The sequence below is a fragment of the Ambystoma mexicanum genome, chromosome 1q (genome assembly GCF_040938575.1).
Source record: "Ambystoma mexicanum isolate Mex_15411 chromosome 1q, UKY_AmexF1_1, whole genome shotgun sequence".
In the NCBI taxonomy this organism is placed as follows: Eukaryota; Metazoa; Chordata; class Amphibia; order Caudata; family Ambystomatidae; genus Ambystoma; species Ambystoma mexicanum.
In genome coordinates this window covers 1185626410-1185643127 of record NC_090922.1, presented here as the reverse complement: position 1 = coordinate 1185643127, position 16718 = coordinate 1185626410, and the positions used below count along the sequence as shown (strand labels likewise).

The 16718-nt window shown below is 47.9% G+C and overlaps 1 protein-coding gene across 1 annotated transcript in view; it reads right to left on the bottom strand.

Annotated features, from left to right (window-relative positions):
* Positions 1-16718, bottom strand: part of ANKRD13C (ankyrin repeat domain 13C) — an 893039-nt gene that overhangs the window by 780675 nt on the left and 95646 nt on the right. The window contains exon 2 of the mRNA XM_069641918.1: positions 12902-12943. Within this exon, the coding sequence (XP_069498019.1) occupies positions 12902-12943 (42 nt within the window). The remainder of the gene's footprint in view (positions 1-12901; positions 12944-16718) is intronic.

Here is a 16718-nt window from a genome sequence, read left to right as displayed (position 1 = left end):
AGGCTCTTGAGGAAGGAGTAAGAATTTGAGAGTTAATGTTTGTCAAGAATGGAGCATAGAACTGTCTTCCCAAATCTTCCCTCATTGTTAGAGGGGTCCAAACAAGGTTTCATAAACGTGTGGATGGTGGACCAGGTAGCTTATCGGAAACCCTCTGAAGGGCAGAGGACATTGCCATGCCCCTAGTGGAATGAGCCCCTAAATCTTCTAGGGGATCTTTCCCACCTAGCCTGTAGCACTCCAAAATAGGCAGTATGATCTATTTGGATATAGTTTGTTTGGTAAGGAACAAGTTACTTACCTGTAACTGTTCTCCAGCATGGGTCTGGCATGGATTCACATGCTCATGAATATTCCCCGTCAGGCTGGGAATCCTCGGTAAAAGAAAGAAAAAAAAAATCAGTTTAGTTTCTGAACGGTCTTTCTCATAATAACCAATCACTGGTCTCTGGGTCATACTGCCCCCAGCCAATGACGGTCCTCTACATAAGCCCCTCCTATGGCAGCACGTACAGTGGCAGCAGAACCAAGAGAAGAGCCGCAGATGGGTAGGCGGGAGGGTTTGCATGTGAATCCATGCCAGACCCATGCTGGAGAACAGTTACATGTAAGTAATTAGTTCCCTCTCCAGCATGGGGTCTGGCATGGATTCACATGCTCATGAATACAAGAATACATAGCAGTACACACATGCGAAACCACGCGAGGTGGCAAGGCTCAACATTAAGCATCACTTACCTCCTCACCAGGGTCACATTCAAGCGAACAGGTTGCGCAGCACTGCGTGGCCGACTCTGGACTCTTCCCTGGAATCCCGGTCGACGCAGTAAAATCTCGTGAAGGTGTGCGTCGACCTCCACGTAGCAGCCCTGCAGATGTCCAGCAGGGGCACACCAGACAGGAACGCCGTAGCAGCGATCGCTTTGGTCGAATGGACTCTCGGACGGCGGTGGCAACGGTCGGTTTGCCATCCGGTGGCAGTGCATGATGCAGCCGGAGAACCATCTGGAAATGGAAGTCTTGGAGAGGGCCTTCTCTTGGTTCACAGGACCAAAGTTCACAAACACCTGTAATGTCTTCCGAAAAGCGGTCCACGTAGACCTTCAGCGCTCTAGACACATCCAGCGAGTGCCAAGTCCTCTCAGCCGGCAACGAAGGCGACGGGTAGAAAACCAGCAACACCAAGGGCTTGTTGAGATGGAAGTCCGACGGCACCTTGAGCATGAAGGAGGGGTGCATCCTCAGCACTACCATCATCTTGTGTAATGTCAGGTACGGGGGTTTACAGGAGAGGGCCTGAATCTCTCCCACTCGTCGTGCGGAGGCGATTGCCACAAGAAACGCAGTCTTCCACGATAGAAATTTCAGCGGCATCGAATGCAAAGACTCCAATGGTGGACCCATGAGCCTGGTCAGCACCACTTTGAACTCCCATGCCGGGGCCGGAGCTTTCACCGGCGGGAACGAGCTAAACAGTCCTTTCATGAACTCCTTCACCAGGCGGTGGGACCACATCGATGACCTCTTGGGATTTCTGGTGTAGCGGGAGTTAGCCGCCAGATGAATTTTGTTGGAGGCATGCGTCAGCAACAGCAAATACGGCAGCACTTGGGGGGGGAGGGGGCGTAATCTGTAGAGGGTTGATCTTCTGTGCACGGCACCAGACAGATAACCTCTTCCATTTATGTCCATAGCACGAGAGTCGAGGAAGCCCTGGCCATGGCAATTACCTCCTTGCAGTCTGCCAGGATATCGTAGCCTCTGAACTCTAGTGCTGCACTAGCCAGGCCTCCAGGTTCAGCGATCCTGCGAGAAAATCTGCATCTGTCGACAGCTTAACTGGAGACGACACTGACATGTCCAGAAGGTCCGGGAACCATATCCGTCTCGGCCACGCCGGTGCGACGAGGATCATCCTGCACCTGGACCGTCTGAGTTGACTGATGAATCTCAGAAGCAATGGCAACGGTGGGAATGCATAGAGGAACAGGCCGTCCCAGGGGAATGAGAACACATCCCCCCCCATGCTCCCCGGGTGGGGAAACCTGCTGGCGAACCTCCGGCACTTGGTGTTCGTCGACGTCGCAAAGAGATCGATCTGGGGATTGCCCCATCGTCGAAACAGTAGGTCCACCTGATCCTGCCGAAGGTCCCACTCGTGGCAAGAGCGCAGCTCCCTGCTGAGTGAGTCGGCGACTGTTCTTCACTCCTGCCAGGTGAAAGGGTACCCGGCAATGTTCCCTCAAAGCTGTGCGCATGTGCGCTTGCCCAGCTTCCTTCTGGTTGCCACTCAGAAGATTTTTAGCAGCGCACAAAGGCAATTCTCACCATGCAAAAAGATTTAATGAGGCACAAGCCACAGCAATTACCTGACATTTGCTTTCTCTTAAATTAACTAGTCATGATATTCTGGTGTAGCTCATTTACATTACCCTCCACTGCAAGCGTTACCTTAAAAACCTAAAACACAATGCAGCCATACGAGGTAAACGCCAATATGAAAGAGTGGCTACATGAACAGAAAAATCTGAGATATGCTTGCACACATTAACAAACTACTATCTCCCCGCCCACGACTCCTATGCTTTAGTCGACCACGTGGTTACTCTAACCTCTACCCCAAAACCATATTCAGATATTACCAGACATGTATCTACATCCACCTATTATATGTTTTTTGTACCAGAACCTCTGTTATTCATCATGCCTTAAAAAAATGTTCCTTTTTGACAGGCCTTCAAGCGACTACCCTGGCACCCCTCAGATGTGTCCAGCACGACTCATGAAAGGACTCTGGAAATTCAATCCTGACCTCTAACTGCACTGGCTCCCGCTGCAAGCCTGTCGCCCTGAAGTCCCCAAGCTACCTCACTGAAAAACTCAGCATATCTAGAGGCCTACAATCCACCAGAAGTAAAGAAATGTGAAGGCTTAAACTCTGATGGTGCAGGAAGGAAAAAACGAGAACACCACTCCTGTGCCTATGCTCCAAGACACTGGAACCTCCTACCGGCAAGATCAGACCCCATTAATGCTACAGTTGAGAAAAAAGCTTAAGACCTTCTCTTCAAGGAATTGCTCCTTCATAGCACATAGGTCCACAAACCCTCCACTCCCTACTGTACCCAACACTCTGATCTGCCCCCACCGTCTCCTCCCCTGGTTGCTTGTAGATACCCTGCTGCAAATTGCCCACAATTGCCCTCCCATGTTAGCTCCCACTCCCTTTTCCTCCGATTCCCTCACTGTGTTCTTCCTCCTACGAGTGCAAAGCACTGTTGATTCCCGAAACCATGTCTGCACTCAAATACACTAACAATAATAATGAAAGCATCACCCCACACTATTTAACATAATTATCATCTCAAATAACAGATACTGACTGTAGGTTAACAGGTTACTTGGATGTGTAACCTCATCCCATGCTTCCTATTCTTAGTGCAATCGCTTTGAAGTGGTCCCTTGCATGTTAACGCATTATAAAAAAGAAATATTAATTTGCTCTATAAGGATTTTGAGAAGACCAATGTCATGCTCAGAGTCTCCTACTTTAGCATTGCTAACATTACTCTAAGTGAAGAGCAACATTACCATATCATTTACTTGGCCTGCAATGGATAATGGGCATGGGCTATGCCAGGTATTACTTGTCCATATTATTAGGGCAACAGATAGACGGTAGGATGCTTTTCACACAATCTGCATCCTTTCTAAGTCAGAGTTGCATTGGGCACAAACCTTAACACGTTATATTGTAACTTGACGCTATACAAAAAATTATTTCACTTATCAGTTGTATAATCCTACCCAACAATATAAGGGTGGAATAAGTTGCAAACGACCTATTATGCAATGCAAAAAAATGATGTACCTACAGATTCATTAGATTTTCTCAAAATGCATAGAATATCATAGTGAGGCACTAAATATGTTTTGCTTGCAAAGTATTAAGGGTATGTGAATATCCCAATGAGTATTTCACTGCTACAATCTCTCATGTTTTACAGTTCCCTCAACTAGTATTGGAGGCGAGCACAGGAGCTGGGGAAGGGTATGGGTGACTGGGCGCAGGCGAACCCCATTTGCGGGTAAACAAATCAGTAACTTTAAAAAACAAGTCAGTTTTGGCAGTACAGTGTAGAAAATGTGTTTGTTTGCTGAAGGGAAGGAACCTTCTAGTAACAGTCTAGAGAACTGCACTCTTTCTTTCTATGCTCGGCTGCTGATGGCATTTCAATATAAATATGCGTTCTGTGTTTACTGACTGTAGCATCCCCCTGTATCTTGTTTAATTGATAACAATGAATTACTGAGGGACCCCTAGTTAAATAAGAAGGCTCTCAAGCTGCTGTACCTCTGGGCATTCATGCCATTAACTTAAAAGGCATGCATTATGTGATTGAATTCAACAGGACTCTAAAAAAAAACCTCAGTAAGTCTGTTGAATTTTGCACAGGCTGTGGTTAGGAAGGGTGGACAAAACTATAGGCTGTATTATGTGCCCTGTCAATTTACTTTCTCTGTCAGGGTTACAAGCAGGGCTCTGATAAGAATGTGCTTCCTACTTAGAGTGAAATGACTTTTCCGGGAGTAAAAAGATTAGCTTTGCCAACAGGGATGCTTTATGCTTATTAAAAGATTGTTTTAGCCCTTATAATTCGACTTGAGATAGGTCAGAAATATTATATCATTAGAGATCCTTCCTATGCCACTGCTCTGCTGGTCACAGATTCAACACAATATCAGTGGAGCTTTTGGAGCAGAAGCCAGGGGTTGGTTCCTATGTGTTCATTGTTTCCCATTTTCACTGGGCACATTTTTTCTGTTTTTAGGGATTAAAAAATGGACGGTGCATATGGCTCTGAGCTGTAAGGCTGGTTTTGATTAACTCACAGGACAACCTAATGTGGATAATGAGGAGAAGCCAGGGAATTTTGATCATCATATACTGTGGTGCTGTTATTCTGATGCAATTATCATCCTTACACAAATGATGAGATGCATGTTCTCATGGCCCTTGAATGACTTCATTAAAGTGGCACATTAACTCATGTTTTCTGAAACATTGCCTTTATTCCATCTGCATTGTATCCGGTCTGATTTTTGATAGCCACATCAGTTATGAAAAGCGATATTTGTTTTTTGTAATACACATGAGTGTTTTTCCAGTGGCATAAAGCACACCTTTTTCTCTGCACAGGAGTACTTTTTCTAGCTATTGTGGCATATCTTGAGGTCTTGAACTGGTTGATGCTTTCGCTTTATAATCACACAAAATATTTTTTTTAATGGAAAAAATGTTGTAAGATGCAGATTAGCAAACAATTCCAGTGGTTTGAAAGGGGAGATTCCTTTACAAATCTCTTTGGAGATGGTAGATCATTAAACACGCATCCTCACAAAGTGGCTTACCTCGTGAGTCAGTTGCGCACATAGAAAATAAAGTGCGCACAAAAGGCAACCAGTTCCGCACTTAGGGAAAAATAATTAGAGGGAACATTGGTACCAGGAACATCCCTTGGGCGAGGTCCCAGTGCCACAGATCTTGCGCTTCCTTGGAGAGAGCAGGGTATCTGGTGCCCCCCTGCTTCCGGATGTAGAACATTGTGGTGGTGTTGTCAGTGAAGACCCGTACCACGTACCACCTTGCCCTTGCAGGATGGAAGGAAGGACCCCGAGAGCCCAGAATACGGCCCGGAGCTCCAGGACGTTGATGTGCAGCTCCCTTTCCTCCGGGAGCCAAAGGCCTCTTGCGTGGAGATCTCTGGTGTGCGTGCCCCATCCCTCCAGGGAGGAGTCCGTTGACAGTTTCCTGATGTGCTGGGGTCTGGAAGTCCATGCCTGCCGCGAGATGCGTGCGGGTGCCCCACCACTGGATCGCTTGTTGGAAAGTCTCGTTGAGGGTAATCTTGTCCTCGAAGCTTCCCGCCACTTGTATCAAAGAGGCGACGTGGCACTCCTGCAGCGGCCGCATCCGCAACCTGCAAAGCCGTACGAGGTATATGCATGACATCATGCCGAGCAGGGACTTGATGGACCTCACCCTGGCAACTTCCATGGTCAACAGCCGTTGTACCTTGCCCAGGCTGGCCTTTATCCTCTCCTCCGACGGTGAAGCCAGCCGCGCCACTGTGTTAAGCCTGGCTCCCAGAAATAGGACGTCATGCGATGGCACCAAGCAGGACTTTGCATAGGTTTATCGAGAACCCCAGTTCCGTGAGCAGGCGGACGGTCCTCGCTGTGTGGTCGACGGCGAGTTCCCTTGACTTAATCATCCAGATAGGGGTAGACATGGATCCCCTGCAGGCGCAGCCGTGCCGCCACTGATGCCAGGCACTTGATGAAGACCCTTGGAGCCGACTTCATACCGAAGAGCAGTGCCTTGAACTGATAGTGCTGCTCTTGGACGATGCGCAGACATTTTCGATGTCCCTTGCATATGAGATGTGGAAGTATGCATCCTCCAGGTCCAGTGACGACAGGAAGTCCCCTTCTTCCAGCTGTCCCAGCACATGCTGAAGGGTGACCATCTGGAATTTTTAGGATTTTATGTATTTGTTGAGGCGGTGGGGATCTAAGATGGGCCGCCAGCCGCCGGTCTTCATTTGGACGAGGAAGTACCGCAAGTATACTCCGGAGCCTCGGAGCCTCTCCGGGACGAGCTCTATCGTGCCCTTTTCCAGCTTTGCTCGTACCTCCAGAAGTAGCTGTGGAATGTGGTTCTCTTTCCTGGCCACCAGTGGAAAGTGCGAAACTTCCTTTGGAACTCCAGAGTGTGTCCGTGGGCCAGGGTATCCAGCACCCAACGGTCGGTGGAGATGGATTTCCACATGCCGACGAAGTCCGTCAGCCAGCCTCCCAACATGGTGCTCGGGTGGGAGCCCGACGTCCCGGCCGGTTCAGTCCTGCTTCGCTGAGGCTTTGCCACCTGGGGCCCCTTGGCGACAAAGATGATGTCCACTGGCATTGCTGCGGCCCCTGTAGGTTTCCTGCAATGAGGATTGGGGCGCTTGACGGTATGATGAGGAGCTGCCACCGAATCCTTTGGAGGCACCTTGAGACTTGCCTCCGGAGGTCCGAAAGGACGGCCTTCGCTGATGGAGCGTGCCCAAGCCACGGGCCATCTCGGTGTCCGCCTTGATGGCCTGCAGCGACTCGTCCACTGCCTTGCCGAACAGGTTGTTCCCGTCAAAGGGCATGTCCAGTACCCTGGTTTGTACGTCCTGACGGAAATCGGTGGCCCTGAGCCAACCACGCCGGCAAAGGCAAACGCTGTTGCCCATCTGGCAAAAACCAGTGACAGCGATGTCTGTGGCTACAGTGATGACGTGGTCAGAAGCCACCTCGCCCTCCAGCTGGATTTCGAGGGCCTCCGCTCTCTTGTCGTCCGGAAGGAAGTCCAGGAGGGGGCGATTTTAAACCACAGCTCCCCATCGTAGCGGGCCACGATAGCGAGAGTGTTGGTCGTCTTAATGGTCGTCGCTGCCGACGAGATGCCCCGACATCCCATGGCATCCAGCTTCTTCCCCTCACCGTCCGGCGGGGAAGGGGAAGTCGATGCCGTTGCCCCTGCCGATTTCCTTTTGGCCGCCGCGGTGACTACTGAGTCCGGGGGTGGCTGGGCCCTGAGGCACATAGGAGCGGAATCCGAGACCTGGTACTTCTTCTCGTACCGGTCTCTCTTCGCAGGGGCCGTGGACGGGTTCTTCAGAAGGGACAGTCCCTTGTCCCAGAAGTCGTCCAACAGCGGGACCGAGAGCATGGTCTTCTTCTTGGCCTCTCGTCGTGATAAAGGAATCCCCCTTCTGCTCTTCGGGGCATAGTTGGAAGAGTTCCAAGGTCCTGGCGATCATGGTGTGAAATGCACCAATTTCGTCGAGAGAAGCCCGGGGAGGGGACGATGGGCAATCCATTCCGTCGTCGCCCTCTCAGCCTCTGTCTCATCCCTTGGTGGAGGGGATGGAGGTGAAGGATGGAAGGGTGGGGGCGGATGGTCTCGCCTCTGCTTGTTCGGAGGGCTCCCTGATGGTCTAGGCGCCGCTGGATCATCCGCCGGAGGTAAGGGAAACCTTGTCTTCATCTCAGTGCACAGGGTGTGCAGCGCCATCAAGATGTCTTTCGACCTATCTGGTGGTGGCAGCATCAGTTGCGATGGGAGCGTCGGCAGAGGTGTGGTGACCTCCGGTTCCTCATCAACCTGCCGTCATTCGTCGGCTCCAACCTCCCTCTCCACGTCCGCCTCGTTCGACCAGCATAAAGTCTATGGAAAGGCGACCCCACTTTCAAAACAGCAGCTGGCTGTCGTTGGGCTCCCACTCATGAGTCTGAGTCGTTTGCCTGCTCAGGCTGTCCACCACCTGGTTCTGGACTACTGGAAGATGAAAGGCCTGTAGAGAAATGCCTTTGGGGATTGCCTAGTTCCACACCCGCTCTGCCTCTAGGGACAGAGTCATGGGCCTCGAGCCTCCCTGCTTCCTGAGGTAATACATCGTTGTAGTATTGTCCGTCAGGACCCGGACCATGTGTCCCCTCAGTATCAGCAGAAAGGATTTTAGCACCCATCCACTGCCCTCAGTTCTAGCACATTGATGTGGAGAGTTATCTCCTCTACTGTCCATAGCCACCTGACTTGGAGCTGCTCAACCTGGCCCAGATGGTCACATGCTCAGCTCTTCCGTGGAGAATTCCGCCCCAAGGAAAAAATATTGTATGGCAGAAGCAAGGATTGCTTGTAATTTATGGAGAGGCCAATATCATGGAGCTGCTGCACCATGTGTGATGTGGATTCTTGTGCCGTGGCCATTGATGGTGCCCTCACAAGCCAGTCTAAAAAGGGAAAGGCGTGGTGGCCCTTCATGCGTAGGCTTGTGGCTATTGGTGCAAGATACTTCGTAAACGTTCGAGGGGGCTATTTGAGGCCGAATGGCAACCCTCGAAATTGGTAATGGGCACAGTGTACCACAAAACAGGTACTTCCATATACCAATTCACCAAAAGCACAGGAAGTACGCATCCTGAGGTCGAGGGATGCCAGGTAACCGTGGGGAGGCGCCGCTTTCATCACCTACTATAGCATAACCATGTTAAACTTTTGCTTCTTTACAAACTGGTTTAGCTTGCGCAGATCCAAAATGGGGTGCCATTTACCATCTGGATTTCACATGACAAAGTATGTGGAGTAGACCCAGTTGTCCCCTAAATCGCCTTGGTACCTTCTCTATGGCCCTTTTTGATAACCTGTGTTTTACTTCTTGTAGTAATACCTTTACGTGTGCAAATGTGTGATGACTTGGGAGGCATTTGGGGGGGGCAGCTTTGTAAATTCCAGTAGATGTCTGTAGGTTATTGCTTCCAGTACCCATTTGTCCGATGTTTCTGTGGGTTATTGCATCCAGTACCCATGTGTCCGACGTTACATGCTTTTAATATATTTTGACAGGTTTCCTCTCACCTGCTTTCATCTTGGGGTGCAGTAGTTATTGCTGCTTCCCTTGTTGCCCTCTCTGCGAGCTTGGGGCCTGTTTGAACCTCTATGTTTGCCTGAAGACTTGATCTCAGATATCCTCAATAGGTTCTCTTGTAACCATGCAAGTAATTTGACGAATCCTTGGGCTATGACCTACCCCTCTAGTGGAGGTGGAAGAGCCTGCTCTTCTTGAGGCTCCCCTGAAGGGTCCAAAGGACCACCGGCTTTGTATTGATGTGAGGGAGTGCACCATATCCAAGGATGGCTTTATGGCCATGAGTGCCTCATCTATTTTTGGTCCAAAGAAGTTATTTCCTTCAAAATACATGTCCACAAATTTGTTATGTTAAATGGATTTATAAAGCGCACGTTCACCCGGAGGTATCATGGCGTTGGTGATGTACTTCTGGTATAAAGTCTGTGCATCTGAGCCAACCCTGCCGTCTCAACACCACGCCATTGCTTATCTGCCCAAAACCTGTATCTGCCAGGTCTACAGCGATGTTAATGCTGTGGTTCAATGCCTCTTCCCCTTCCTCGAGAATGGCCTTTGCCTCTTTCCTTCTCTCTTCCGGCAGATGTTCTAGTATGGGGGCCAGCCTATGCCACATCTCAGTCGTATTGCGTGACTACGGAAAGGGAATTTGCTGCGTTGACTGTGATAGAGCCTATAGCTAGCACCTCCAGGGGGACCACACACTTTTGGCAGATCGGGTCTTCCTACCCGCTGCTCCCAAAACTACAGATTCCAGGGATGGTTGTGAAGCACTTTGGCATCAAGTCCCGTGGATTAAACTTTGTTTAACCTTCCCTTGACAGCAGGTTCCGTAAACTGAGGTCTCATTGTAGTCGATCTTCCCTTACGCAATCTAAAAATGGCATTGAGATCACTACTTTTCTCCCCTTGCCCATATGATCAAAAAAAGAAAGCATTTCTTTTTGTCTTCCGATGCAACTAGGCCGAACTCCTGGCAGGCCTTAGTAATCCTCATCAAAAGCAGAGATGTCGTCCGGCAGGGAGGGTTTTCGAGCTTCTTCTGGCGGTTCAGCGACCAGTGAGTCCGTATCCCAGCCGTCAATTCTTTGTGGCAATTGATGTGGTTGATGTTGCTGTATCTTGGGTAGCATCCCCATCAGTGTCCGTTAGTTCTCCTTCCTCCTGTTCCTGCGCTCTAGGTGGAGAGTGAACTTGCCGGAAGGGGATTGGGAACCTGTGTGCAATGGGTGATCCACTTCGGCTTTGTGATCCCAGCAGTAATCTGGACCTGGAGGGTCTACGGGTGGACTGTACCCTTCTTCTAGCTCTAGACCTTGTTATAGCTCTCGACCATGCCCTGGTGGGAGTGGGTGATGAGAGGGATGTTTCTCCCCGGGTTTGGCGGTAGTCTAGGATACATAGGCCCTTGCTGTGGCTCCTGCATAATAACAGTCTTCAGAGTCTGAAAACACGGAGTCTGTTCCACCTGTTGTGCCTTTAGGTCAGTCTCTATTTACTGTTGCAAGATGTCTTCTGGAATAAGGTTGGCCAATGCAATGGGTGAGACCAGCGAAGTAATCACCTGCAGATGTCCTGCTTCCGGTTCAGTGCCCTCTTGTTGAATGCCTCATCACGATTTCCCCTTTCTGGCATTGTTTTAGGAGTGGATTTACTTGGGGTAGTAGCCATGGTCTCTTGAGTGCCATTAATCGTGAACAGTGTTCGTTTCTCTCTCCATTGACAGGACTGGCAACGACTCGTGTTTAGTTGGCAGCTTTGCATCAGTCACAGACAGACATGTACTAAACTGTGGCATGCGCTTACTTGTCGACATGCTTGTAATCTATTTGTTTATCTGAAGTGGACATCGATGGGAACAGTACCTGTGATGAACTGCTGTTCACTGGACGAGTCTTTACTAATCGACAAGGTTTTGTGTACTTGACAGCTGGGCTATTTTAGATTGGTCTGTCATAGACTACTTTGAAGGAGTTTTTGACTTGTGGCGTTTACCCAACAACATGGTGGTCATCGACATGGGTCTTGTGTTGTGTCCTCGACAAGGTCGTCTGTTGGCCAGTCGCCGGCAACCCCGTTGAAGGTTCTCGCCTTAAACTTGTTTGTCCGTCGATGTTTGATGACTGGAGTTTCGCAGACTCCGCTGACCGCTTTACAGACAATGAAATGGGCTTTTGAGGCAAAGGCCCAGTTTCCGCCGCTGACGAGGCCTCCCGCACAGACTACGTGACCGTGTTTGTTTTAGTGTTCATATTTTGTATGGGGCCTCTTCTGATCTTGCTCTTTTCATAGAGTGCGGTCTCTTGTCCTTGGGAATGGCCATATTACTGGTGGACTCTGAGACAGAAGGGTAATCCGACCCAGGGAGTTAATTTCCCGCATTGAGCCAACAGACAAGGCGCCTATGTCAGTCTTTAAGGGTCTTTGGGCTAAAGCCCTTGCAAATGTCACACTGTTCTACCGTGTGGTTGAGGTACAAGTAGTAGATAGTCGGTATGCCCGTCTCCCTCAATGACATTAAGGCCACAGGTGGAACAGGCCTTATATGGGGGTTGCTTTTTACCCTCCATTCCCACTTAACTGCTCCACTGATGAAGAAACTAAGAAACTTTGTAGATGTTGGAAAGTGTTTGTCGACTGTAGTAATCAGTTTCTCAGGAGACCATTTGAAGACTCCATCAGCGTGACACGCGGTTAGAATCCGAGGAGGAGAAAGGTCTAACTACTCAATGTCCCATGGGTTGGGACCAAAAGCACCCATGAGGAGGGTGACAGCCTTCACAATGCAACATGATTTGCTTTAGGCAAGGCAAACATACGGTACCCAAGGATTCCCAGCCTGATGCCGGGGAATATTCACAGCAAGTGAATCTAAGAAAGATCCAATGCTGGAGAAGATATATTACAGTCTATAGATCGATAAGTTTCAGTTAATATAAGCAAAGTAATGTACCTAATCCACAGATAGTTTTTGACAGCAAATTGGATTAGTATGGTGTCGACTTCTGCTGGCTGAAGTATGGTAAAGAGCCTTGCATCCCATGATCAAAATGAGATCGTATGGTTCCTTTGTGGTTTTAAAAAGTTTAAAAAAAAAATTTTAAAAAAAGATGGTGCAAACCATGCCACGGCAGGGAAAAATGGCTACACATCAGAAATAACCTTTGTAAGGTTAATTAAGACCACTATCAGAATGTATATGTGTATACCAATACATGAGTCTATTAAACAGGCTCAGAATTAACTAATAAATGCATACAAGTAGGCCGTTGTAGGCAGAGAACATGTTTGGACGCAACATCGCTTATGGTACTTGACATTATGACAAATTTTGCAATGACACTGACCAATACACAAAGACACTAAACTAAATGAACAAAAGGAACTTAAATTTAGTATGTTACAGCAGAAAGAAAGAATAAAATACCAGCTCTACTTGCCTTTGTTTCCCAATGTCACCGCAAGATGCAAAGGGGTGTTCCCTAAAAGAAAGAAAACAATTATAGTTGCCCTTTCTTTGCAGAATACGTTTTTATTTCCTTAATGATTACATCTTATGTCACAATGTATAGTTTTGTTATCTGTATTCAATAAACTTGATTCAATAATGAATACCAACAACTTGAAATATTGAAAAGGTACCTCGCAAACAAGTGCCATCATAGAAAGTAGAAATTAAAATGTAACCGTGATCATTCACTGGAAAATGCAATAAAAACTCAGAATACAGTAACTAATACAAGCAATCCTCGCCACAAATGTAAACATGCATTCTCAAAGTCCAGAGTTTTGGCATTTGCAGTTTATTGGATTTTACATGTAAAGGTAAGAAAGCAGTACATAGTTGAGAGTAATTCCAAACATGGCTGAAAATTGGTGCTTGCAGAAAAAAAAAATACACACATTTAAGTCCATTACTACAGAATAACCTCATTTCACTGCAGTGTACATACGTCTATTTACTGTATGTATTACTAATGTTACCCGTCAGCAAACGCCATATTTGGAAATGTTAAGGCAAGCATAGCGATTTTAAGAATGAGATAGGTGGAGGCAGTCCAGGTAAGTTAAGGGGGAAGGAAGATGGAGACATGGTGGGTGGGCGTAGGCATGGATGAACATGGTAGGCATGTATATTAGCCATTTAGGTAGAAGTGGAGAGAAGAACAAGTTGCTCCTTGTAATGTTCTTTCGAATGGATGTTCCTCCCACGTATTCCTCATCTTTGATATTCGTATCTCGCCAGCTTTGCTGCTTCGGAAAAAAACATCATCAGAGGGCGATGTGCACGATGTCGTGGCATCGATGTCCTTCGAGGGCCTCTTTTGAACATAGACGTCATCAGCAGTATAAACTCATGTGGCGCCTGTTAGCTTCAGTTCTGTTTTTTCGTTTCATCAATTGAGGACTTAACTAGGCGTGCCCCAGATCATAAGCTCTCAGGAAACGGAGAGTGCAATTCACGTAAATTGTACCGTGGGATAGGCTGGGAGCAGCGATTAGGAATACGTGGGAGGAACATGCAGTCGAAAGAACGTTACCAGGGGTAAAAAACGTGTTCTTCGAATGGATTTTGTGCGCCCACGGATTTCTCATCTTTGATCGACTCCCAAAGCAGTGAAAATTTGGAGGATGGAGTACTATTTAAATAAATCATGAAAGGAATGAAGGACTGCCTTAGCAAAAAGACCTCCTTGAGTGGAAGAGGAGTCCAAGCAATAAAGCTTCACAAAAGTATGAACGGACGCCCAGCCGGTGAGCAGATGTCAATTATAGGGACACCCCTTTGAAGAGCCGTGGAAGTTTCCCATACCTCTCGTGGAAGGAGCTCAAAGCCCTTCCGGCGGGTCCTTTCCTGCAAGTCTGTAAAACTCTCAATAGCCAGTGTGATCTACCGGGATATGGTTTGTTTAGTTACTACCAGGCCCAGTTTAGGGCCGGTATATTCCACAAACGGTTGTATACTAATTGACCTTTTCACAATTGACCTCAGGAGAATTGACCTAATTTAGAGGATTAGGTCATATATGTGGGGGGGAAACCCCCTGCAGCCCCCCACCCAATCCAAAACCCCCTGGAACCCTCCACAATTCCCTTATATTATTTATAATCCAAAACCAACCCAATATATATATATATATATATATATATATATATATATATATATATATATATATATATATATATATATATATAATAAAATAACTAAAATATAAAGGTCAATTGTGCAGAAGGTCAATTAGGACCACTAATTTAGGTCAATTGTGCAAAAGGTCAATTGTAAAAGGTCAATTTGGGTAATACCCCACAAAAGGTTGATCATCATGGCGAAATTTTGACATTCTTGCGATATAAATGCTTAGAGCCCTTTTTGGGTCCAGTTTATGCAGACTCTCCTCCACCTTGGCCAAATGAGGAGGAGGGTAGAAAGTTGGTGTCTTCTTCTGCGACAAATGGAAGTAAGAATACTTTTGGCAGGAATTATGGTTTTACTTTGAGTACTACCTTATCCTTCTAAAACATAGCATGAGGAGGCTTGCATGAAAGAGCCTGGAACTCACCCTCCAGGCTGATGTGAATACCACAAGAAGTGCACTTTTCAGAGTTAAGAACCTTAACGGGCAGGAATGTAAAGGCTTGAAAGGGATACAAGTTAGACATTTTAACACAAGGTTAAATCCCAAGCAGGGACATGAAATGGGGCTGTGCGCTGCCAGGTATCCTTTTATGGTTCCAATCTGGAGCCCCAGATTAGCCAAATGCAACAGGAAAGAAAGCACCATAGGAGTGCCACATTAAAAAGGGTCCACATTCTTGTCCTGGCACCAGTTACTGAATTTATTCCAACGACACCGGTACAAGGATTTGGTTGCTGGCCTTCTGGCCGAAAGCAAAATCTCCATTACGTTGTCCGGGAGGTCCCAATCCTTATATCTCAGCCTCTCAGAAACCATGCATGAAGGCTGAGTGTCTTGACCTCTGAATGGAGAACTCGACCTTACTCTTGTGGGAGAAGATCCTCTTTGTGGAGACATATTGGAGGGCAGATGGAGACAGGTACCACGTCCTCCTGGCCCAATCCGGAACAATTAGGATCATGGATTTCCTGAACTTTCTCAACCTCCTGATTACATGAGGAATGACGGGGACTGGAGGAAACGCATATAGAAGCGCAAATTCCCAGTCCACGAACACGTTCCACTAGAGCTCCTCTTGGAGGAAATTTCCCTTGAGTAGTACTGTTCGCACTTCCGGTTGACACCTGTCGCAAACAAATCCACTTGAGGGGTTCCCCACAGGGTGAAGATCTCTTGAAGGACTTCCTGAGCTAGTTCCCACTCGTGGGAGACTGATCTGTCTGCTCATAGCGTCCGCAGTTGTGACCTGCTCTACGGCTAGGTGAACTGCCGACAGAGATTCCTTCTTGTATTGCCCAGAACCAGAGCTGCATTGCCTCTCTGCACAGTGGTAGTGGCATACACCTTCTGTTGAGTTAGTACATGGCCACTGTGTTGTCCTTCATTATCAAGGCATTCTTTCCCCGTACAGAGGGCAGGAAGGCCTTCAGCGCTAGTCTTGCCCTCAGCTCCAAAACGTTGGTGTGTAGTTTGGACTCGGATGGAGATGCTGAGACATCTGCCACCCACCGGGGTCTTGTGGGTCAAGGCCTCAGAGTGGCTTAGAGGCGGCTGAGGCTAAAGATGCTGCTGTTGTGGCCGATTTAGCACCCCTTCCTCGTCCACTACGAGGGAATAATCTTTGCCCCGTTTGTCTGGCCTGTCCTCTTCCTCTACCGACAGAGAAATAGAAGCGAAAAGAATGACCCCTCCAGGAAGATGAGCCTTAACAGGGTTTTTGAGGTTGTCGAATGAAGGCGCTAAGGGACTTAGCCACCGCCTAGGCTACTGCACAACCTTGAGCCATCGAAGGGCATGTTGAGGAGTCTGGCCTGCACATCCAGTGCAAACCCCAACTTTCTCAACCACGCAAACCTGTGCAGTACGGTGCTTGCAGCCATGGATCTGCTGATGCTGTCAGCAGTATCCAGTCCTGATTGGTGACAAATCTCCCATCGCCTCCTTACCATCCTGAACTAAATTCAGGAAGCAGTCTCTTTCCTCACCTTCTGGGATGTGATCAGCCGCCACGGCAACAAATTCCCACAGGGTATAAGAAAATCTAGCCACAGTACAGATAACGTTAGTAGACTTCAAGGCCATACTACCTGATGACAATACCATGTGAGCCCATGCATCA